Source organism: Schistocerca nitens, chromosome 9, assembly GCF_023898315.1.
Source record: "Schistocerca nitens isolate TAMUIC-IGC-003100 chromosome 9, iqSchNite1.1, whole genome shotgun sequence".
Taxonomy (NCBI): Eukaryota; Metazoa; Arthropoda; class Insecta; order Orthoptera; family Acrididae; genus Schistocerca; species Schistocerca nitens.
The window spans coordinates 348,916,817-348,942,778 of NC_064622.1; the positions used below are offsets into that span (position 1 = coordinate 348,916,817).

At 43.8% G+C, this 25,962-nt stretch overlaps 1 protein-coding gene across 1 annotated transcript in view; it reads left to right on the plus strand.

The window, feature by feature from the left end:
• The first annotated feature begins 2,255 nt into the window (after positions 1-2,255).
• Positions 2,256-25,962, plus strand: part of LOC126203749 (bicaudal D-related protein homolog) — a 618,301-nt gene continuing 594,594 nt past the window's right edge. Inside the window, exon 1 of the mRNA XM_049938117.1 lies at positions 2,256-2,738. Coding sequence (XP_049794074.1) covers positions 2,496-2,738 — 243 coding nt within the window. The 5' untranslated portion in view covers positions 2,256-2,495. The remainder of the gene's footprint in view (positions 2,739-25,962) is intronic.

The window sequence follows — 25,962 nt, forward strand, 5'->3', positions numbered from 1 at the left end:
ATAAACCAGTCAGGCTGCAATGTTTTGGAATTTAGTTTCATTTTTAGTTCATCACTGTCTTGAACGGTATCTTGCCTACGAGCTTCAGACAGTGTTTCCTCGTTTTCTGTAAGTGCAAAAGCTAGCTGTTTATTTCCTTTTCCCGTTCTTCTACTTTCTGGATCCTCCTTCCTTACTGTAGTTTTTTACATACACGACGGACATTTTGGAAACACTGATTGTACAGTTATTGTAACAAAAGAAGTTCGTAACAATTTCCGTAGGAACAGTTATAAACAATGTGCTCAGATAAAACAGATCTAAATACCCTAGCTAAATTCTATAGATTATTCAATTATTTGCTATTGGAATGCTTGCCAAATATCAAAATGACTTACCTTTAACCAACCTAGGCTTCAATAAGGGTGCCGTTAACAGCCTTCCAGTTTTACTGTCGTACAAACTGGTTTGTCTTTCCATATCCTGCTACTGAAAATGCAGTTCACAGACCTAGATGATAAAAACGGCATAACACTATTTCGCAGTCTGTTTTACAATTAGAGATTATTAAAATCATATTAACGAACTACGGATGCTACAACATATTTAAGGAAGCATATTACTTGCCCTGGAATTACTCGTTGGCTTAAAATCATCTCTGCAGATGGCTCGAATCCACAGCTGCCTGGACTCGCATTCGGGAGGATGACGGTTCAATCCCGCGTCCGGCCATCCTGATTTAGGTTTTCCGTGATTTCCCTAAATCACTCCAGGCAAATGCCGGGGTGGTTCCTCTGAAAGGGCACGGCCGACTTCCTTCCCCATCCTTCCCTAATCTGATGAGACCGATGACCACGCTGTCTGGTCTCCTTCCCCAAACCAACCAACCAACCAACCACAGCTGCTTTTCTACTTCGCCTTCTAAAAGACACTGACCTTTGGGCCATTTGTGTAATTCCCTCTACAGTCAGGCAATGATCATTTGTAAGGAATTGGGAACAATATGACACGCTATAGACAATAAAACATTTCACACTTCGAAAACGGTCGCACAAACAAAAACAAACAATGACGGCAACTCGCAAATCAACAAACCAAACGTGATGACGTCACTGCCACTTGGAGTCTGCGTTGACAGGACTGTAGGTGGCATTGCTTTTGCCCTGTTTTTAATGAAGAAGAAAACGCTAAGTAGGGCCCTCGTAAAAGAGCAAACTTATTTTCTCATATTTGGCCACGGATGTGTCAAACAAACCCGTACACGTACCAACAAAGTTTGTCAATTTCCTTCGTGAAGAAATAGTACAGAGCCAATTTGTCAATTTAACCTTACTTTTGAAGCAGACGTTTTTCGAGTATTCTGTGTTTTGACACTAGTAGGAATGATTACAAACGCAGATGAAGCATTTCTAAGGTTGACTGTGGCACTATGTTTAATAAAGAAGCAATAAACAAGATGATGGGTCCAGGGAATTGTTTAAAAAGGGAGAGAAATGTTACACTCAGAACATTTTTGTGGATGAGCAGTGAAACTTTCAGTAACTTGCTTAGAGTTAGTCGCCATTACATAGAAAAACAAGACACAATAATGTGAAAATTTATTCCCTTTTACTTGGTCCTCTAAATGACAGTTTATTGAAACACCACAACGAGGAAACATGTAGCCCACATCATCCGTGGGGGAAACAAGGAACTTCATTTTTTTTTTAATTTCATTGCACTCCTACTTATAAGTTACGCGTAGGATATTGATTTTTCTTCTTTTCCTGCAGCTGGGAAAGATGCGACACCAATACCATTTTGGCAATTATCAGTGCTGTTTTGTTTTTTTCTTGACCCTAGTTTCAATAATTGTGGAAACTCACGATAAAGTGAAATAAATTGTAATAAAACTATCTTTCACTAAACATAATTATGCAGTGGAACACCGACGCAACGTCCGCCGCCTTGGCGGAGTTTCAAAAATTTTCACCAACACTATTTATGCTTGACAAACACATCAAACAGGACAGTACACTGTTAGGCAAATACAGTAAAGTTCGACAAATTGTTTGATTGTATGCAGGAGCCTTAATATACAACCAATAGCGCCAATTGCCTTGAGTTTTCCTAAAACTTGGTCCTAATGACATACCGTACCAACTAGAGATATTGCGCGGCAACACTCACCTGTAATCGGCTTTCGCACGGTGTCGGCAGGTGGCACTAGGTATGCCGCGTCGCTAAAGCTTCGCGAACTGCCCGCCAGGTGGCAGCGCACTCGGAGTGTGGCCAAACAACAGAGCTCAGTAGCGCACTGGCTGTCACCGGTGAGCGCGCGTTGCGTTACGTCCCTCGAACGCGCTCTCTTTCGCGCGCGTGGAAGTGCTCTCAGCTGTCGAGTCGTATAGTGTCGCTGCTGGCAGACAGCCCCGATGTCTGCCTCCGTGAACACGCGTACCGTATCAGCGCGCCGCCACGGGCACTACTGCTTCGCGCTGCGGTGAGATTTAAGGAACGAAGGGCGCGTGCTAGTGATGCTGCAGGATAAGATGAAACCCAAGTACGCGCTCGAGGACTACATTTACGAGATGGAGGCTCGTAGCCTGGAAGCCGCGTCTGCGGCCGACGACGAAGAACAGGACGTCTACACGCAACTACAGCAAAAGGAAAAGGACCTCATCCTAGCCGCCGAACTGGGCAAGGCGCTGCTGGAAAAGAACGAAGAACTCAGCAAGCAGAACGAGCGGATCGCAGAGGAGTACTCGCAGAATCTAGAGGTGAGTGCATGCCTGCCGCCGTGTGCAGTGTCGTGTATGTTTTGGAAGTTGCTTCGGAAAAGTGAACCATTTCCGACGTAAACAACTCGACGACCGAGCTGTCTCACTATTTTACCACAACGGGCAAACAGCAGACTTGAAATGGTGGTGTACCATTGATCGAATTGCTATCCATATACCTAGATTTGTATCTTTAGCACACTATTTTGAATCAGGCCATAAGACCTCTAGAATAATTGCCAGCCATACTTAGTGTTTCTGTGGTGAAGGGGACGTTGGCGTAACTGCATTCCTTATTACGTCTTTACGGATATATATAAGGCGATGAGCACTTATTCATCTTCGCTACTGTTACACACCTCTCATTTACCGAAAGCTCTCTGCTTTCCATATTTTGGAAGGTGGTAGTGTGGATCAAAAAAAGAAAAAGTGCCCAATAAATATGGACTCTAAAATGCATACTTAGAAAGCTGTGAGCACTTATTCACCTTAGCTGCTGTGAAACGCGTATAGTCCACTGAATAAGAGCTCACACCTCTTCATTCTACCTTTTCATTTTAGAGCCCATGTTTACTGGACATTCTTCTCCTGTATTGGTCCAAACTACCACCTCTGAATGTTTGGCAGTGGAGTTCTGGCTTGTACTGTATATACAAAGTGCGTCTGAAAAGTTCCGTAAAGAGTCTCAGAAAAAGGGAAACAAAAGTTTACAAAAAGCCTTCACTGGTCTTCATAGTAATCGCTATTAGCTACAATACACTTATGACACAGGTTGCAAAGATGTTGGAAACTGTAAAGAATCGCTCCTTGTAGAATCGCTGGAAACACCTTGGTGACGCGTTGTTGGTCATGCGCATCATTACATGGAAATAAGACCTGGTGCTTCCAATACGATCGGCAGAACAAGCGACTGACAATGGCATGGTGTTCATCTCTCCACCTCCGCCGGATAGGAATTCATGATGGATCAGAAAGCCCCAGCTCTCGAAAAAGGCCATTAACATCAGCCGACATTTTTTGGGGGGCACGGAAGACGATGAACGACATGCCAATGAATGTCGATTGGCCTCCGGATCTTATCGGCAGCGCCGTGTCTCGCCTGTAATGATGCGGATATCCAATAACGCGTGACCACGCTGCTTCGAGCGACTACACAAGAATTGTCTGTTGACAGTTTCCAAAAGTTTACGACCGATTTCAGAGGTGGTTGTAATTAATGGTATATATACTAAGATGGTATCTGTTCTTTCGGACATGTTCGAGTCCCGGTCGGGGCACACATTTTCATCTGTCCCCGTTGACGTATGTCAACGCCTGTAAGCAGCTAAGGGTGTTCATTTCATTGTAATTGTAATTAATGGTAATTGGCTGTTTTGTTTGTAACTCTTGTTTCCTTCAGTTTCTGAGGTCATTCACTGAACTTTACAGGCGCGCCTTATATATGCTTATCTATAAAACGGAGTCGTCATATATGATTTATTCTTAGAACAGATGTTGTAAATTATCAAGTTATCATTTAGAATTTAATTTAATTATAGTTCGTACTTGAAGCTTTTATTTAAAGTGTTTATACTGTCCGATGAATACATTGGAAATCGTCTTTCGTACGGGCAACATATGATGACCGTTATTGTGTTTCGTGTCTGGAACGACGTTGCATTGGATAATGTCCAGAGACTAACCTCTAATGTTTGCAAAATATAACTTGACAAAGTCTCTGAGACTAATGTGCTAGTTCGTTTGGTCGGTAGTCGGGTGAATTACGTCCAGACGGTGATGTAGAGATACCGCAACATCAGTAAAGTACAGCGCTTTGCAATTTGTACGAACATATGTATGGACGGAACTGACTTCAGTTTGTGTTTGAATATGGCCCAATGACTGAAGCACCGGTAACACGAAAATAAAAGTTACAGATTAAGCCAATTATAGAACCATATTGTCATTTATAGACACTTAGCCAACTGTCATTCAGTCAATATGGTGCATTCAGTAATGAAACAAAGCAGTAGGCTTTGCCAGAAATATCGACTCTTAGACAATGTGTCTAATAGTGTATTTTAATACGACAGTATGACATCTTAGCCAATTTATAACACTTAAAACACTTGATAATGGCACTTTGAAGCCGAAATCATGATATTGTAAGTGTAATGTAACACTGTAAGTAAACAAGCCTAATGGCGGTACTGACTTTATATAATTATTGCTTGGAGTTACGGTTGGTATTTTAAATGATCTGCGACGTACTTATGAAGTACCGTGTAGCAAATACTCTCGTTCTAATGAAGCGGACATGAATAAAATACGAGGCAGTGATTACGGAACGGAAGCGGAATTTTCTCGTTTCGCTCTCCCGCTGCGGTGCTATGGCGGGAACATTGATGGCTTAATGTATTCGTGCGGTGCGTTGGCTAGCCATTAAGAACTGCAGACGTGTTTCAATTGGTCCCTGAAGCACTGCTGCCGCAAGAGATTTTGACAACGCTGCACTTTGCTGTCTCGATAGTTTGTAAGCATGCTCTCAAATGGTGGGCTGGAGTCTTTGAGTGAGCTTGGTGTCGCAATGTTCGTTCTGCCGGGATATGAGAAAGCCATCGCTGATCGCCAGCTGAACTGTGTGTTTTTCTCTCTCATATATCTGACGTATTCTCAGCACACGCTGCAGTTCTTGTATCCTCAGATCAATAACGAAAAAGAAAGTAAAGAAAATTCATAAATATTACAAATGGGATCTAGATGTTTATCCATTAATCTTCAAACCACGAAACTCCGTTGTAAAGTAATACTTTATACTTGTTGTCTTCTAGAATTTTCTGTTGGAGCAGCGTAGAAAGCCATTAGCGCTAATTAATCCGTACCTTAAGGAATTACCTTGCCTGGTATTGTTTGCTGATTTGGATCTTCCTATTTCAGTGGGTGTGTTTGTTAAGTAATGGGTGTAGCCCAGAGTGTTGTTTTTCTGTCCTCTCTCTCTCTCTCTCTCTCTCTCTCTCTCTCTGTGTGTGTGTGTGTGTGTGTGTGTGTGTGTGTGTGTGTGTAAATGACAATGCATACACACACATGCATAAAACCACTCGTCCGAAATTTGTCTATTGTGTAACAGAGCTTTTCTGAATTTATCTTGCAATATATTACTTACAACGAAAGAAACGTTGAATGTGAATCGAAGACAGAGGTCGGTCTACACTGCAGGTCAGATGGTTACCACAGCCTTCATTTCGTATTTACATTTGTGGGCTTCAGCAACTTATTATTTAACTGTCACCTCCCAACCTATAAACTGGGCACTAATCGTCAGTCTGTCACCACAATCAAAATTTCGTGGGGGGAGGACGAGCCAGAGAAGCAGTACCGCACTCGAACCTTCTGTGTTTTAATAACGTTTTTTATCCGGGTACACCTGGCCAGTGGCCGCCCGGCCAACTCTACAATGGCTGCAGTACCATTTTTATCTTTCGAAGATAAGCAGTTGACGGTGTCAGCAGTTCAGTCATACTGTCATATTAAAAGCAAACGGACAATGATAATGAAAACCGTTCCAAGTGCCGTTTTTCTTTTCGTAAAATGCGTTTTCAATGCTATTGTGTTGTGATACTCTGTTGCGCGCCCCTGGATTTAGTGCGGATGCCAAGTCACGGAGAAAGTCCTCTAAACAAGCGTTAGTGGATGGTCAAGCTGTGCTTGCCTCAGGAGTTCCAAAAGTAAACGATATTGGTTGTGGTTTTTGTTGAAAAAGTGTTATAGTAGTTCAAAACCTAAGGCAGTATTTCTGTGCCTGTATTATCACAAAACGTGGTACACAGTATTCTCGGCACTTGGAATAGAAACTTTCTTCCTGCAGTTTTGTCGAAAACTTTAAGACTGTGGATGTATATAAATTACAAATTGATTCCCGCAAAGAAGAAAACAGCAACCAGTGACTGTTGAACTAGCGCCGTTACTTGTTTCGAACCAACAGCTTCATCTGCAGGCAACTGTTCACGTTAATATTAACTAGCTTAGCGGCCACTGCTTCGATCGCGTCGACTGTATGATCTGCACAGAACTTTTTTTGTTTTTCTCTAATTGAATTTTTATCTTCACAAATTGCAACATCATCCAAACTTTCTTTCCCGAATGTACTTCCGGCCATAAAGCGATTCTGGTAGATGGAGTCCAAGGTTTTGTTTAAGATGCCTGTTGCGTTCCTGTGGTGATATTGCCATGGAAACTTTCATCCCCTAACACGTATTTCTTTATATCTAACCGCGAAGTGAAGCCTTATTAAGAATTTTCATCCCCTAATTCGCCCCCTTACGGGATGAATTCCCAGAAACAGTGGAGGACGTATTGTTTATTTCTAATAGAGAAGCAAATATCGATTTGCGTGGATTTAGGTTTGAAATTGCTTTGATAATGAAATACTCTATAAAAAATTTCATCCCCAGTTTCACACTTTTATGAGTTAAATTTGCAAAAACACTGGAACACGTATTTTTTTATTTGTAACCGAGAAGTCAAATACCATTCTTCATAGATATAGCTTTAAAAATACTTCATTTGTTCTTTAATAATCATTGATTTTAAAAAATAGTTTTACCCGTTATTTCAGCCCCATAGGAGCTAAATTTCCAAAATTACTAAAATACTTTTTTTTATATCTGACCGAGAAACTAAATACCAGGTTTTTTTTACTTTGAAAACTGCCTTAATAATGGCATGGTTTAAAAAAAACTTTTCATTCCCTTAGGAGAGGAATTTCGAAAAACCCCTTTTTAATCGACACCTGTAGTATACGATCAACAGCCTCTCCAAATTTCAGATTTCTGTCCTTAGCGGTTTTTCAATCAAGCACATGGAATTTTATATATGTATAGGTTATTTGTTGGAGGGGAAAGAAGCAATGAGGCCATCGTTACCAACCGCTGGCGACAATGTTCACGCAATCGGCAAGCTGAAAGAACGTGTAAAGGGTCAAGGTGTGTGTTTGTGTGTGTGTGTGGGGGGGGGGGGGGGGCAACGATGAGGACGTTCTCACAGCGGTGACGACGACGATAATGATGAAGAAAGTTGAGTACTGTGCTTCAATCATCTTACGGTCACAGCGAGAGATTGATATGACGGCTCATGTGGTCTCGTAAACTCCTCATAGCCAGTAGCAACCACATTATTCCGTTATCAGAAATACGCTTGGGTAAGCCTAGACAGGTGAAACTTGCACGTATCTTGTCAGTGTCTTACTAGTAGTTTCGTTTTGATCTTTTTCTAATGAATCACACATTTTCACAAATTATTTAGAACTTATCGATAGGCTTGAACGTTGACTCCAGTCGTTAAGAATCTGTATGGCGTTGATTCCAAGTCATTAATTATTTGACAACGTTATGAGCTGCTTATCTTGACAAGATTGCATATTTCACTGCGCCTTGACTCGCATGCATATTAGGTGCAAGAGGACGACGACTACTACTACTTTTCATCGTCTATTTCGTCCAAAATTATGGTATTATATGCATGGTGTCAAGAGAGGGAGCTCCAGAAAGCCAAGCGTTAAGAAAAAAAATAGCATTTTTGGGGCGGGTTGGGCGAAGCGTGGCCATTTTGTTAGCTCCGTAGCCAGGAAGAGGTTGGCGCAGCGGAAGGATTGCGGAACTGTAATCCTAGGGTCGCTGGGTCGAGTCCTTGCGCGGAAACTTTTTCCATTTTCAATTTTTACGTTACACTGCAGATAAATCGACATAATGTTCAATGTGTTTATTAACATTTTTCGTAAAAGCCATGAAAAAGATATGCAAAGGAAAATTTTGAATTGTAAGTTAATTTCCATGACGGGATTGTAACGCATACAGGAGAACTTCGTACACAAAATTCCACTCTCTTCAATTTTTACAATTGGTGGTTTTTTTACACGGGCTGCGGTAATATTCATCGTAAAATCAGGGTGAGCAGTAATTTTCCCGACATCTTGCACACGTTATAAAAAACGCATTTTTACAGTTACATGCTTCTTTTAAATTTTATACAGAAAAACATAGCTTGTTTACATTCGTAGAAGGGTATCTCACATCGCACAGTTTGGCTGCGAACCACGCTCAACGAAAAATTTTACTAAATATTGGCGAAGATAGCTGGTGATATGCCATGGAATGTATTCTTATGCCGTCTTTTCTAAGGTTAAAATGAAACTAACTGAATACGAAGTTCTGCGCGCTTTAATTGCAAACCCTATTTGAAAAGTTATTTTCAGAGTCCTCGTGAGCGCTATTAAGTACAATCCTTTCTTGCAAATTTATTTGCAGCCGCGATTTTTTTTCCTTTCGTTTTCAAGCCTCTTTTGAATACGTTAATAATTGCAATATACACTATGTGACCAAAAGTATCCGAACACCTGGCTGAAAATGACAAGCGTGGCGTCCTCCATCGGTAATGCTGGAATTCAATATGTTGTTGTCCCACACTTAGCCTTGCTACTCTCGCAGGCATACATTCAGTTAGGTGCTGGAAGGTTTCTTGGGGAATGGCAGCCAATTCTTCATGGAGTCCTGCACTGAAGAGGGGTATCGATGTCGGTCGATGTGGCCTGGCACGAAATCGGCGTTTCAAAACATCCCAAAGGTGTTCTATAGGACTCAAGTCAGGACTCTCTGCAGGCCAGTCCATTACAGGGATGTTATTGTCGTGTAACCACTCCGCCACAGGCCGTGCATTATGGACAGGTGCTCGATCGTGTTGAAAGATGCAATCGCCATCCCTGAATTGCTCTTCAACAGTGGGAAGCAAGAAGGTGCTTCATATGTTGGCCTGTGCTGTGATAGTGCCACGCAGAACAACAAGGGGTGCAAGCCCCCTCCATGAAAAACACGACCACACCATAACACCACCGCCTCCGAAATTTACTGTTGGCGCTACACACGCCTGGCAGATGACAGTCACCGGGAATTCGCCATACCCACATCCTGCTATCGGATCGCCACATTGTGTACAGTGATTCGTCACTCCACACAACGTTTTTCCACTGTCCAATCGTCCCATGTTTACGCTACTTACACAAAGCGAGGTATCGTTTGGCATTTACCAGCGTGATTTATGGCTTATGAGCGGCCGCTCGACCATGAAATCCAAGTTTTCTCCTCTCCTGCCTGTCATAGTACTTGCAGTGGACGGGTTCCCGGGTTCGATTCCCGGCGGGGTCAGGGATTTTCTCTGCCTCGTGATGGCTGGGTGTTGTGTGCTGTCCTTAGGTTAGTTAGGTTTAAGTAGTTCTAAGTTCTAGGGGACTTATGACCACAGCAGTTGAGTCCCATAGTGCTCAGAGCCATTTTTGAACTTGCAGTGGATCCTCGTGCAGTTTGGAATTGCTGTGTGATGGTCTGGATAGATGTCTACCTATTACACATTACGACCCTCTTCAATTGTAGGCGGTCTCTGTCAGTCAACAGACGAGGTCGGGCTGTACGCTTTTGTGCTGTACGTCTCTTCACGTTTCCACTTCACTATCACGGAAATAGTGGACCTAGGGATGTTTAGGAATGTGGAAATCTCGCGTGTAGGCATATGACACAAGTGATACCCAATCACCTGACCACGTTCGAAGTTCGTGAGTTCCGCGGAGCGTCCCATTCCGCTCTCTCACGATGTCTAACGACTACTGAAGTCGCAAATATGGAGTACCTGGCAGTAGGTGGCAGCCCAATGCACCTAATATGAAAAACGTATGTTTTTGGGGATGTCCGGATACTTTTGATCACATAGTTTATTGAACATAATTGCATTTATCTGCAGTGTAAGTAAACTAAAAATTGAAAATAAAAATGATTTCCACGTACGTACTCGACACCACGGCCCTGAGATTACCGTTCTGCAAGCTTTCCGCTGCGCCAACTGCTACCTGGAAACTAACAGAAATGGCTCATGCCTTTCCCTGTCCACCCCAGAAATGCTATTTCTTCTAAACGCTTGGCTGTCTGGAGCTCCCACTCTGATTCAAAATGGCTGTGAGAACTATGGGACTTCTGAGGTCATCAGTCCCCTAGAACTACGTAAACCTAAGGACATCACACACATCAATGTCCGAGGCAGGATTCGAACCTGCGACCGTAGCAGCAGTGCGGTTCCGGACTGAAGCGTCTAGAACCTCTCGGCCACAACGGCCGTCCCCACTTAGGTCGATTTTGTTTCTGGCTAAGCCCTGCGTATTTCTTAAGTTCGGACGAGATGGGTGATGACGAGTAGCCGCAGTCTCCTTGTTAGTCAAGTATAAAATTGGACGAACACGTGAAATTTGTAGCAGGTGATGCGCTCAAATGACGTGTTTTTTTGCAAGCGTTCTGCATAGTTGCAGTGCACCTGATTACATACGAGAAGGTAGTGCGTCCAATTTTGGATTGGCCCTCCGGCATGTGGAGTCCTTATCGAGCGGACATGACAGTACACGTTAAACAAATCCAGAGGCGCTTTGCTAGAATCGGAACAGGCCGCTATAGCACTAGTAAAGGGTGACAGCGATGCTTGGGAAACCTTTATTTCGAGAAAGCCTGTCGGGTAAATTTGGAGAATAAGTAGTTGAAGCGGCTGTGTCACAATTCTGCTGTCATAGTACACACTAAGGTGACAAAAATCATGGGATAGAGATATGCAGATAGCGGTAGTATCGCGTACACAAGCTATAAAAGGGCAGAGCAGTGGCGGAGCTGTCATTTACACTCAGGTGATGCATGTGAAAAGGTTTCCCACGTGATTATGACCACACAACGAGAATTGACACACTTGGAACGCGAAATGGTGGTTGGATGATGATGATGATGATGTCCCATATTCCGAGGAGCGTAGGGAACGATGCGGGAGACCCGCACCGCCGACTAGGCAAGGTCGTAGCGGAGGTGGTTTGCCATTGTATGGGGATGAATGATGATGATGATGATGAAGACAACACATCACCCAGTCATCTCGAGGCAGGGAAAATCCTGACCCCGTCGGGAATCGAACCCGGGACCCCGTCCGCGGAAAGCGAGAACGCTACCGCAAGACCACGAGCTGCGGTACTTGGAGGCAGACGCATAGGACATTCCGTTTCGGAAATCGTTAGAACATTCTGAGATCCGCAATGTCAAGAATGTGCTGAGAATACCAGATTTCAGACATTGTCTCTCGCCACAGACAACGCAGTGGCCGATGGACGTCACTTAACCGTCACAGAGCAGCGTCGTTTGCTTAGAGTTGTCAGCGCTAAAAGACAAGCTACACGGCGTGAAATAATCACATACATCAATTTGGGACATACGACGAAAGTATCCGTTAGGACGGTCGGAGAAATTTGGCGTTAATGAGCTATGGCAGTAGATGATCGACGCAAGTGCCTTTGGTAACATCACGACATCGCCTGCAGCACCTCAGGGTTGCACCCAAGACGATTGGAAATTGATAAGAGCTGATGACAGGGTTCAAGTTTTGTGCAGACCCCACAAAGCCATGGATCCATGTTGTCAACAAGGCGTTGTGCGAGCTGGTGGTGGTTACGTAACGATCTGTTGTGTGTTTACATAAAATGGACTAGGTCCTCTGGTCCAACTGAACCGATAATTGGAAATGGCTGTTTTTGGCTACATGGAGACCATTTGCAGCCATTCATGGACTGCGTGTTCCCAAAGAACGATGTTATTTTTATGGATGACAATGTGGCATGTCAGCGAGCCACAGTTGGTCGCGATTGGTCTGAAGAACATTCTGGACAGTTCGAGCGAATGATTTGGCCTCCCAAATCTCCCGAGATGAATCCAGTCGAACATTTATGGGACACAACCGGGAAGTCATTTCGTGGACAAAATCCTGCACCTGCAACACTTTCGCTATTGTGGACGTATATAGAGGCAGCGTAGCTCAGTATTTCTGCAGGGGACTTCCAACGACTTGTTGAGTCCATGCCACTTAGGGCTGTTACTCTGTGCCGGGCAAAAGGAGGTGCGACACGATATTAGCGGGTTTCCCATCACGTTTGTCACTTCAGTGTGTCTCGCGGAAGAGTAAGGCTAGACGCAAATTGAGAAGCGTATAGCACGTGTGACGTGACACGACACAACAGCGCTACACGCACGTGCCGCACGGGTCGCGCGGGTGCAGCGCATATTGCGACGCGTGCACCATACTTCGCACGCGCCGACTGGCGACGCTCTGCGCTGACTGAACCGAAGCGCGCGAGACATCTTTCTCAAACGATTTTACAGAAACTATTGTCTGAAAATATATGATTTTTGCCTTACTAGTAGCGTTATATGTCAGCTTCGTGACGAAGTGCCCATCACCTCGCTAATGACCATTCTTATTGTGATGTACACATTTTAGTAAGACACTACGCAAAACTCAAAAAGTTAGCAACGAAAATTAGGGGTCGCTATGATTTTGCGTTTGGTGCGTATTACACCATATGTTGCTGCGTATTAAATTTGGCTAACACGCTGAATTTTTGTTTAGACTTGGGAGGAGATCTCTATCTGCCTCCGATCTCGAGAAAATGGATCCCATGTAGCGCGCTCACTTCCCATCTCACGCCCGCGAGAATGAAATACTCGCAACATCTCTCGTATCTCCTAAACCGCTCGAGACATCGAAACGAAAGTTTGGCGAATGGTAGCACACAAGGAGGAGAGTGTTTTGCCAATTATTAAACACACGGAACTTTCTTATCTATGGGGATGTATCACTACTTCTTTTTTTATTTATTTCACTCCAGACACTAATTTTTTAAGAGTTATCGACAGCTAGCGAAACAAGAGCTTCCTAGTATGAAAATAAACATGAAATTTCTTCTTGTATGTTACTGCAAACCGATACTATGAGGTTTTTCGTAAGCTATTGAGCTCTGTAATTGCCAATTACTTGTTTAATGAGGCTCTACGTTTCGGAATTCTGTCTCAATAGCTGCTGTGAGATGAGTTTGGCAAATTACTTTGTGACAAAGGAAGTACAATTAAACCAGTCACCAAGAGAAATGTGGCCTTTACTCATAAATGGTGATGCTTCTTCGAATGAGAAAAGGTTAACAACTCACACAAAAACAGATTGGCAATTCTGTTGGAATTTCGGTGGAATCCCCGTAACCCATTGTATTTTTAACACTGAGCGACGGGAATGGAAACTTACCAAAGGATTTTATTCCTTCTCTTGATCTGAGCAGTATTAAAATAATGACGAGCGTTCCTTCAGGCGGAATGATAGGCACATGCCAGATACTGTTTACTCACTTAGGGCTTGCCAAACTGACAATGCGTGATCGCGAATAAAATAGTTCTTATTGAGAAAAATAAACAATTGATCTGTCGCACAACACAATGGTCAGTGTATTGTCAGCAGCGAAGGATAATGCGCGCGACAGGAATACACAAGTGCCTTGTGAGATGGAGTTCGAAAAACATTGTCATGAAAGTAGATCTGCCTTTGTCAGCAGCACATTTCAACAATTTAAATATATCTAATCATAACACTCTTTTAGGATATTCCTACTTTCGTAATATTACCGACCATTATTTTCATTTGTGTAGCCTGTTGTATAATTAATTTATTAATGCTGATAATGTCCATGCAACAATTGAAATGCTTTTTCTCATCACAGCGAACCAATTAAAAATTGTTATTTGTGACTGCTTTTCGACTGTTTCTAGCTTGCAGTGGAAATATGTTGTTCACATGCATGTAGTACAATGTGTCGTATTACATTATTACATACATATCATCAGAGTAGGAATCACAGTGAAACTTCTATACTTCAGATCTTGGACGCTTTTTACCACAAGAACAAAGGGATCACACCTGTGTAGATTATCCCTTTCTAAATTTTTGTAACAGATCGTACAGGTACGTTAGCTTACTAGGCAGCGAGAATATAACCTTGCTTTACTTTCCTGCCTTGATTCTTAATCACATGATTTTATAATATTCCTTGCTTCCTTATTCACTACCCTGCGTCCCTTCTTGCGATCTGAAAACATCACGGAGACATATGGTGCAATTCCAGCGGCCAATGGCTCATCAGTTACTGAAGTATACATTTCTCTTGACAGAAGAAAAACAAAACTATGCAGATATAAATAACAGAAAAGTATAACGTGCTAAAGAAGAAAGCTGGAGCGTTTAAATGGCGAAAAACGAAACACTACCTAAAGGCAATAAAATTCAGTACACAGTAAGGCAAAATTTATCGTATTGGCAATACTACCACTGCTGATATGCGCCGTTCCGATGTGAGCATATGGCTAGGCTACTTTTCCGCTCCCCTCCTCAAATTTCCCACGATGCTAGCGAGGCAAACGCGACGCGCGGCGCGAGAAACTGTGCCTCAACCACAACGCCGCGCCACCTGGCGCAGGCGCGTGTCGCGTCCCAGTCGCGTCGCGTCGCAATTTGCGCGGTCCCATTTGAACCTGTGATGTTACAAAAACGCGCGCTGAGCTGCGTCGCGCCACACGCGCTATACGCGTCTCAATTTGCGCCTAGCCTAACGAGAGCGTAAGAGACACTCTGGGATGATGATGTCATTGAAACAGAGGATGACACGCGTAAAGCTGAAATACTAAACACCTTTTTCCAAAGCTGTTGCACAGAGGAAGACCGCACTGCAGTTCCTTCTCTAAATCCTCGCACAAACGAAAAAATGGCTGACATCGAAATAAGTGTCCGAGGAATAGAAAAGCAACTGAAATCACTCAACAGAGGAGTCCACTGGACCTGACGGGACACCAATTCGATTCTACACAGCGTACGCGAAAGACCTTGCCCACCTTGTAACAGCCGTGCACCACAAGTCTCTAGAGGAACGGAAGGTTCCAAATGATTGGAAAAGAGCACAGGTAGTTCCAGTTTTCAAGAAGGGTCGTCGAGCAGATGCGCAAAACTATAGACCTATATCTCTGACATCGATCTGTTGTAGAATTTTAGAACATGTTTTTTGCTCGCGTATCATGTCATTTCTGAAAACCCAGAATCTACTCTGTGGGAATCAACATGGATTTCGAAAACCGCGATCGTGTGAGACCTAACTCGCTTTATTTGTTCATGAGACCCAGAAAATATTAGATACAGGCTCCCAGGTAGATGCTATTTTCCTTAACTTCTGGAAGGCGTTCGATACAGTTCCGCACTGTCGCCTGATAAACAAAGTAAGAGCCTACGGACTATGAGACCAGCTGTGTGACTGGATTGAAGAGTTTTTAGCAAACAGAACACAGCATGTTGTTATCAATGGAGAGACGTCTACAGATGTTAAAGTAACCTCTGGCGTGCCACAGGGGAGTGTTATGGGACCATTGCTTTTCACAATATATATAAACGACCTAGTAGATAGTGTCGGAAGTTCCATGCGGCTTTTTGCGGATGATGCTGTAGTATACAGAGAAGTTGCAGCATTAGAAAATTGTAGCGAAATGCAGGAAGATCTGCAGCGGATAGGCTCTTGGTGCAGGGAGTGGCAACTGACCCTTAACATAGACAAATGTAATGTATTGCGAATACATAGAAAGAAGGATCCTTTATTGTATGATTATATGATAGCGGAACAAACACTGGTAGCAGTTACTTCTGTAAAATATCTGGGAGTATGCGTGCGGAACGATTTGAAGTGGAATGATCATATAAAATTAATTGTTGGTAAGGTGGGTGCCAGGTTGAGATTCATTGGGAGAGTCCTTAGAAAATGTAGTTTATCAACAAAGGAGATGGCTTACAAAACACTCGTTCGGCCTATACTTGAGTATTGCTCATCAGTGTGGGATCTGTACCAGGTTGGGTTGACAGAGAAAATCCAAAGAAGAGCGGCGCGTTTCGTCACAGGGTTATTTGGTAAGCGTGATAGCGTTACGGAGATGTTTAACAAACTCAAGTGGCAGACTCTTCAAGAGAGGCGCTCTACATCGCGGTGTAGCTTGCTGTCCAGGTTTCGAGAGGGTACGTTTCTGGATGAGGTATCGAATATATTTCTTACCCCTACTTATACCTCCCGAGCAGATCAAGAATGTAAAATTAGAGAGATTCGAGCGCGCACAGAGGCTTTCCGGCAGTCGTTCTTCCCGCTAACCATACGGGAGTGGAACAGGAAAGGGAGGTAATGACAGTGGCATGTAAAGTGCCCTCCGCCACACACCGTAGATGCAGATGTACAGAGGGATATGCACAGGGGTGCCAGAACGTTATGAGCACCTTGTTCATAACATGTCGGTGCAACTTTGGAATGGAATACAGCAGCGATTCTGCGTGGCATGCATTCAACAACTTCTCGTGACGTTTGTGGATGTATGTAGCACCAGATGTCTACACACAGGTCACTCAATGCCCGTAAATGACGAGCCGGCGGTTGTAGAAGGCGTGGAGCTGGTTCCCGATACTGTCCCAGATGTGTTCCATTGGGTTCAGATCTTGCGAATTTGGTGGCCAAGCCATCAAGGTGAATTCACTGTCACGCTCCTCAAACCACAGTGGCCCGATTTTGGCGTTGTGACGTGAACAGTTATCCTGTTGGAAGATTCTGTCGCCATCGGGGAAGATTCGAGCACGAAGGAATGCAGGTGATCCGGAATAATGTTCAAGTCAAGTGGCGTTGCTCTGGCATCACCACTGGTTTTCCCTTCACGGATACAAGCTCTGGGGAATTAAACCTCTCGAAATGGCTTTGCCGACCTCTTCTCGGCCCTCTCGCTGCGAGGTGGTCATTTTAGCTCGGTTGCGTACTGTGCACTGTGGTTTTAGCTATCGCCATATGTTAAGTGGTGATCCCCCATGACTTTGTGCTTAATCTTGGACGGTTTGCCATTTCCTGACGGAATGCCTTTTTTTAACTACTTAGTTCTCATTTACGTTTGCCGTCAGTTACTTGGCTCAAATGGCTCTGAGCACTATGGGACTTAACATCTATGGTCATCAGTACCCTAGAACTTAGAACTACTTAAACCTAACTAACCTAAGGACATCACACACACCCTTGCCCGAGGCAGGATTCGAACCTGCGATCGTAGCGGTCACGCGGTTCCAGACTGAAGCGCCTAGAACGGCACGGCCACAACGGTCGGCCGTCAGTTACTGCTCGCCAGTTAGTAGCACGTATTCGTAGTTCTCCTGAGCATCCGAATTACTAATAAGAGGGTTGTTCAAAAAGTAAATTACCAATGTCCCAACCTCAGACCATTGAGCAACAAGGGCGGCGTATTGTAAGAAGAGAGTACATGTTGTAGCAGTATCTAACAAAAATGTAATTAAATTATAAAAGATGGGTAATAAAAAGATATTCTTTAATTATATAAATTAGAGTATGCATGTTTATTTAAGTATGTTGATTTGGAAGTTGTGATAGCTTTGGATACAGTCCTACAACACCATTATTTAGTTCCCAATCACCGCATAATTAAACCGGCTTCCTATAGAGAATTTATTTTTGTACAGAACTGTTCCTTACTGTTACAAGTGTTGCTAATCGTTATGACAGTAGTACATGGCATCTCTTATTTTGTATGAATTATTCGTCGGATCCTGTATAGAAGTGCAGTTATACGGACTTCATTTCCTTGTTGCAGAATTCTGTTTCTGTAATGTTCTTTTTGGACACAACTTGAAATAATTTCTGATGCGCACTTTTCTCTTCTGTAACTCACTTAGTATTTCACTTTTAACATTAACTTCAGAAGAGAACGTACAATTACAGTTGTACATAATACGAGACGATTTGCCTCCCATCTCCAAACAGCTCTGCTAATTGACAACTCACGACGGACACTCCGTGACGTCTGCTCAGCTCAGAAATATAACTATCTTACTCAATGCCTAATCGAGACTCGTTCTCAATCCGTGATAGCACGGTTTTCCCTGGCGTCCACACACTTAAGTTGACTATATCTATATACTATTTCTGATTATTTAATTACATTTCATTGAGAAAATAAGAGTAATTAACGGAAGAATTATGTAGATTATTTGTTCTTCAGTTCCAGTTAATTATTTCTTGTCACTGCCACCTAAAGTCCAACTTCATGTTCTGGGGTTCCTGCAGATGCCATTAGACTGCGGTACGAATCACACGTGCATCATAGTGTGGGCGTGAAATGGCGTGGCAACTAGAAATGTACTCCATAGTTGGGACAGTACGATTCTTCTGGTCGCCTCCATGCCTCGCCCGACCACCCAAACCGCAGGCTCTTTTTTCCTTCTGCACTCCCCTCCACACGACGGCGGCCTCTCCCAATCGCGTTCCGCGTTCGTTCCCTTCTCTCGCCACTAGTCCTTTCCCCTTCCTCCATCCGTCCAACCCTCTTCTTCTACCCCTCCTTGGTCCCACCCTCGCTTGCGGCTTTGCTTGGATTTGTCCTGCACCTCCAAGTCCTCCGTTCCACCTGCCACTTTTCGTCAACAATTCCTGGCTCTTCTTGCCTCGTTTCGCGATGCAGATGTAGTCTACACCGATGGTTCTGTGGTCGATGGACGCACTGGGTTTGCTTTCATCCACGGCGACTACGTTGAGCAGCATTCCCTGCCTTGTGGGAGCAGTGTTTCCATTGCAGAGCTGGTTGCTCTTTATCGTGCACTCGCTCGCCTTTCCTCTTGCCATGGGGAGTCATTTGTCATATGCAGTGACTCCCTGAGTGGATTGCAAGCACTCGACCAGTGTTTCTCTCGGGACCCTTTGGTGCGCGGTATTCAAGATGCTGTTTCTGCTTTCGCCGAGTGTGGTCGTTCAGCGCCGTTTGTGTGGACCCCGGGCCACAGGCATTCCAGGAAACGAACGTGTCAATCGGTTGGCCAAGCAGGCCACCACTTCGCCATCCCTGGAGCTTGGTCTCGTGGAAAGAGACCTCCGGTCAGCCCTACATCGCAAGGTCCGCGATGTCTGAAGCTCTGAATGGTCTGTCTTGAACACGCCAAATAAGCTCCGCATGGTCAAGTCGTCCACGGCCGTATGGAACTCGTCCTTGAGGAGCACGCGTAGGGAGTCAGTTGTTCTCTGTCGTCTCCGAATTGGGCATACGCGGTTGATCCACAGCTATCTCCTTCGTCGTGAGAACCCGCTCAAGTGTCGCTGTGATACAGGGCTGACAGTGGTCCATCTTCTGATGGACTGCTCCCTTTAGCCCCCTTGCGGCAGTCCTTTAATTTACCAGCTGCACTTCCTTTAATTCTCGGTGACGATGCCTCTATAGCTGACTCAGTTTTACGTTTTATCCGTGCAGCTGGGTTTTATCACTCGCTCTAGTGTGGGCGCTCTCGCATAATTTCTCAGGCTACACCCACTCCAGCGACTTTTAATTGTGACGTGGATACCAAAACAGTGTCTTTTATGGTAACAAGTTATGTTTGTACCTCTATCAACTCTTTCCATCTGGAGGTTCTTCGTTTGTAGTTGAGTGATTGACCTCTTACCTGATACATCAACCACTGTTTTACTCTAGTCAACTATTTGCTCTGCTCCTTTTAAGTGTCCTCTATTTTGTGTTACTGCAGTGTTCATTTTAGCTCTGTACCCCTTGGTGTTCCCTACCTCTGGGTGCAGAGGTTATGCTTTTACTGTATAGGTCTTTTACAAGTATGTCTTTTTTTAACTGGGGACTGGTGACTTCGATGTTTAGCCCCCATCAAACCCCAAAACCAACCAACCAATCTTCTGATCAATACGTCTAAACTGAATAGAAATTAACTATGAAGTTTCTGCCGTATATGCCACCAAATGCAATGTCGCGAGTAGCCGCAGTGATATGGTGCCAATAATTTGACAACTGCCACCCAGACATGGCTGATACTAAACGGGAAGTCCATTGACATCGAGAACAGGTGACAAATGTCCAGGAAATCGAGGAACTGAGTCGCAGCAGCCGCAGATTTTCCGACGATACAGGTGATTGGAGACAGCGATGTACGTGGCGAAAAGTATCATCTACATCTACATTTATACTCCGCAAGCCACCCAACGGTGTGTAGCGGAGGGCACTTTACGTGCCACTGTCATTACCACCCTTTTCTGTTCCACTCCCGTATGGTTCGCGGGAAGAACGACTGCCGGAAAGCCTCCGTGCGCGCTCGAATCTCTCTAATTTTACATTCGTGATCTCCTCGGGAGGTATAAGTAGGGGGAAGCAATATATTCGATACCTCATCCAGGAACGCACCCTCTCGAAACCTGGACAGCAAGCTACACCGCGATGCAGAGCGCCTGTCTTGAAGAGTCTGCCACTTGAGTTTGTTAAACATCTCTGTAACGCTATCACGGTTACCAAATAACCCTGTGACGAAACGCGCCGCTCTTCTTTGGATCTTCTCTATCTCCTCCGTCAACCCGATCTGGTACGGATCCCACACTGATGAGCTATACTCAAGTATAGGTCGAATGAGTGTTTTGTAAGCCACCTCCTTTGTTGATGGACTACATTTTCTAAGGACTCTCCCAATGAATCTCAACCTGGTACCCGCCTTACCAACAATTAATTTTATATGATCATTCCACTTCAAATCATTCCGCACGCATACGTTACAGAAGTAACTGCTACCAGTGTCTGTTTCGCTATCATATATACAATAAAGACTCCTTCTTTCTATGTATTCTCAATACATTACATTTGTCTATGTTAAGGGTCAGTTGCCACTCCCCATCGCCTTCAAAGAATTGCTTCAAAGCCATAAAAGTACAGTCGAGCATTACAACCGCACAAGTAGTGCATAACTCGCATGAGACCAATAGGCAATTACATTTCAGTCAAGTAACTGAACAGTTAAAAACCATAAATTAAAATTTTCCATATGCGTCACCTTTTGTTATCGTATCTCCGCTGAGCACCGGACAGATATGGGCACCGGAGTACAGCTTATCTTTGTTATCGACGTGTAGGCTGAAGTGGCAGATGGCACTGCTTTTTCGTCGCGTAGTAATCCCGAAAATCGAAGCTACTACGGTTCGCGTGCATTACCTTGACAACTTTGCAAGACGAGGTGCCAGAATGGCCCGAAAAGCAGCAAGTGCGGCGAATAATTGCTGGTTCGCGTGGTGGGAACTTTTTGGCTCTGTCGCCCTTGAGTAGAGCAAAGTTTACTTGCCGTATCTCAACTGTGCAAGTTGCCACGCAATGTGGAGCAGTGAATAAGAATAATGTTGGGCACCCTCTCTGTTTCATTCGCAGGCGGATCCCTTAAGGAATGATTTAATGCACGCATCCATGCAAATTGCTAAAAAAATGTTTTGCGTCAACTGTGGCTTTGATTTTTATCAGTTTTTAGTCGGAAATGTCTTTCGCAACACTAGTTTGACTGCGCGAAATCATTATGTCCAGTCAAATGTGCCATGGAGGTAAACTATCTCATCAAAAGTATCCAGACACCTATTAGTGGGCGTTAATATGGGATGTGTGCACACCCTTCGTCTTCACGGCGGCTTAAACGCTACTTGGGACACTCTCGGTGAGGTTCTGTCTGTGGAGCAATGGCAACCCGATCTTGCTGAAAAACCGAAACCGGAGAAAGCAGTAATGATGATCGCTGTGGTTTGAAGCGAAGTCGACTTTCAAACTCATCCCAGAGGTATTCAAGTCGGTCAGTCCATTTAAGGAATTTTGTTGTCCACAGTCCATTACCTTACGGTTGCTGGTTTATGACACGATGCGCTGTCGTCCTCTATCGTACGTGGTGCGCTGTAAAATTTTGTCATATCCTTCTGAAGCATATCCCCCTTAAGCGCAATAAGGAGACCATACCCTAACAACGAAAAATAAACCCACACTGTAAAACCACATCCTCCTTACTTCGCTTTTGGCACTACGCATGGTGTCAGTTAAAGTACTACAGGCATTGCCAAGCCCAAATCCTTCTATCGTGTTACCACGAGGTACAGCTTTATTAATTACTCGAAACCAATCATTTTCAGTCCAGTGGCTTGGCTCTTTAGACCTGCTCGAGCGTCGGTTAGCATTTCCTACTGAAATGTGACTTACGATCTACCATTGTACACCATTCATTTTAACTACCTACACATAGTCATTGTACTAGCTGGACTACTGACAGCCCTGTGGATCTCACGAGTGATCCCTTCCACTCAGTTCATGATTTTTTATTTTTTTCAGCCACCCTCAGAAATTCTCAATGGTCCCTGTCCGTAAGTATACGAGGTCTGCATCGTCGTGATTCTGTTGTGGTTATTGCTTGCATGTGTACTTCACACTCACATAACGAACAGTTGTCCTGCGCTGCTTTAGAAGGTTTGAAATGACCTTAATGGATATGTTACTTAGGTGACATCCACTGACGAGTCCGTGCTGGAAGTAGATTAGATTAGATTAATACTAGTTCCATGGATCATGAATACGATATTTCGTAATGATGTGGAACGAGACAAATTTTCCAATACATGACATAATTAAGTTAATTTAACAACATAATTAAGTTAATATAACAACTTTTTTATTTTATTTTTTTATTATTTTTTTGTTAGGTTTTTCTTTTTTTCTTAATTTACATCCAAAAATTCCTCTATGGAGTAGAAGGAGTTGTCATTCAGAAATTCTTTTAATTTCTTCTTAAATACCTGTTGGTTATCTGTCAGACTTTTGATACTATTTGGTAAGTGACCAAAGACTTTAGTGGCAGTATAATTCACCCCTTTCTGTGCCAAAGTTAGATTTAATCTTGAATAGTGAAGATCATCCTTTCTCCTAGTATTGTAGTTATGCACACTGCCATTACTTTTGGATTGGGTTTGGTTGTTAAGAACAAATTTCATAAGAGAGTATATATACTGAGAAGCTACTGTGAATATCCCTAGATCCTTAAATAAATGTCTGCAGGATGATCTTGGGTGGACTCCAGCTATTATTCTGATTACATGGTTTTGCGCAATAAATACTTTATTCCTCAGTGATGAATTACCCCGAAATATGATGCCATATGCAAGCAATGAGTGAAAATAGGCGTAGTAAGCTAATTTACTAAGATGTTTATCACCAAAATTTGCAATGACCCTTATTGCATAAGTAGCTGAACTCAAACGTTTCAGCAGATCATCAATGTGTTTCTTCCAATTTAATCTCTCACCAATGGACACACCTAAAAATTTTGATTATTCTACCTTAGCTATATGCTTCTGATTAAGGTCTGTATTTATTAATGGCGTCATACCATTTACTGTACGGAACTGTATGTACTGTGTCTTATCAAAATTCAGTGAGAGTCCGTTTACAAAGAACCACTTAGTAATTGCCTGAAAGACATTATTGACAATTTGTCAAGTGTGATTACTATACTTGTATCATCAGCAAAGAGAACTAACTTTGCCTCTTCATGAATTTAGAATGGCAAGTCATTAATATATATTAAGAACAACAAAGGACCCAAGACCGACCCTTGTGGAACCCCATTCTTGATAGTTCCCCAGTTTGAGGAAAGTGCTTCGCTCTTCTAAGCGAAGCCATTCTGGGTCTTTACTGACAACGAAATACTTCCTCCCGTCTTTCATAGTGGTGTAGCCAACTGTAATGTGTGTGTGTGTGTGTGTGTGTGTGTGTGTGTGTGTACTGTAGTATCGTATTCGTGATGGAAATGATGAGAGACGGGAGAGGGTGAAACCCGATCCCATCACATAGCCTACTTCTCTCGAAAAGCACTAAGGGGGTAACATCTCAATCCGACGGACGGATCACCATAAACAGCGTCGCATGCCTTCATTGCACGAGACACTCCGTAGCGGTTTACAACTGATTCCAGGACATTGGCGCAAGGACGGCTGAAACGGTGAACTGAGACTTCACGCCACCACGACTTCTGCCCCCCTGCCGAAAAGGAAAAGCGAAAATTCTCAACAGGGCGCGGCTACACGAACGGTCCCCATCTAAGTACTGGCCATGCCCTCGCCTGCCCCCCGGTTGCTTCCATCCGTGATCTCATGGGAACCGGTGTATCGACCTCGGCACAGTCGTTGTTGTACTGGGTGAAACGTGTGATTTGGACATTCCAGATATTTCGTAAACGTTTACATGTATTGAAACAAAATTTCTAGCGAATGGTAACATGCAGAGGAGCAAATGTAGACACTTGTATCTTTGTCAGTAAAATTCTTCTGGGTTTGAGGACACATTGTCACAGCAGTTAGCAATACACCCTTGTGAAGGCGCCTTGCAACAGTCGCCGAAAAGTCGGAATTTTACAGATGATAATGCGGGCTCAAACCCAGAAGAATTTCATTGACTGTGACAACGGCCGCGGAAGCCTACGTTTACACTTGTATCTTTATGAACCGAGACGCTTACACAATTATGTTTCATACTTCATCACATACATACGGAAAAAATCCATCTGTTGCAACTGTATTCTTTGTGTCTACCAAACCTATTTTGGCTATCCGTGTTACGCATCTTCAGTTGGGTACGATATAAAGAAACCTGTTCAGTACACACATTGAGATAGGAGAACTGTTGTGATTCTTGACAGCTCATATATCTAACTGGCAACGACCTTGCCGCAGTGGATACACCGGTTCCCGCCAGATCACCGAAGTTAAGCGCTGTCGGGCGTGACCGGCACTTGGATGGGTGACCATCCGGGCCAACATTAGCTGTTGCCATTTTTCAGGGTGTACTCAGCCTCGTGATGCCAACGGAGTAGCTACTCGACCGAATAGTAGCGGCTCCGGTCAAAGAAAACCACCATAACGACCGGGAAAGCGGTGTGCCGACCACACGCCCCCCCTATTCGCATCCTCAGTTGAGGATGACACGGCATTCGGATGGTCCCGATGGGCCTGAAGACGGAGTGCATATATCTAACTATTTACAAATATATGGTTGCGTTTTTTTTACATTTGCAATAATTTTCATGTCCGTCTCATTTACAGGGTATTACAAAAAGGTACGGCCAAACTTTCAGGAAACATTCCTCACACACAAATAAAGAAAAGATGTTATGTGGACATGTATCCGAAAAAGCTTAATTTCCATGTTAGAGCTCATTTTAGTTTCTTCAGTATGTACTGTACTTCCTCGATTCACCGCCAGTTGGCCCAATTGAAGGAAGGTAATGTTGACTTCGGTGCTCATGTTGATACGCGACTCATTGCTCTACAGTACTAGCATCAAGCACATCAATACGTAGCATCAATAGGTTAGTGTTCATCACGAACGTGGTTTTGCAGTCAGTGCAATGTTTACAAATGCGGAGTTGGCAGATGCCCATTTGATGTATGGATTAGCACGGGGCAATAACCGTGGCGCGGTACGTTTGTATCGAGACAGATTTCCAGAAC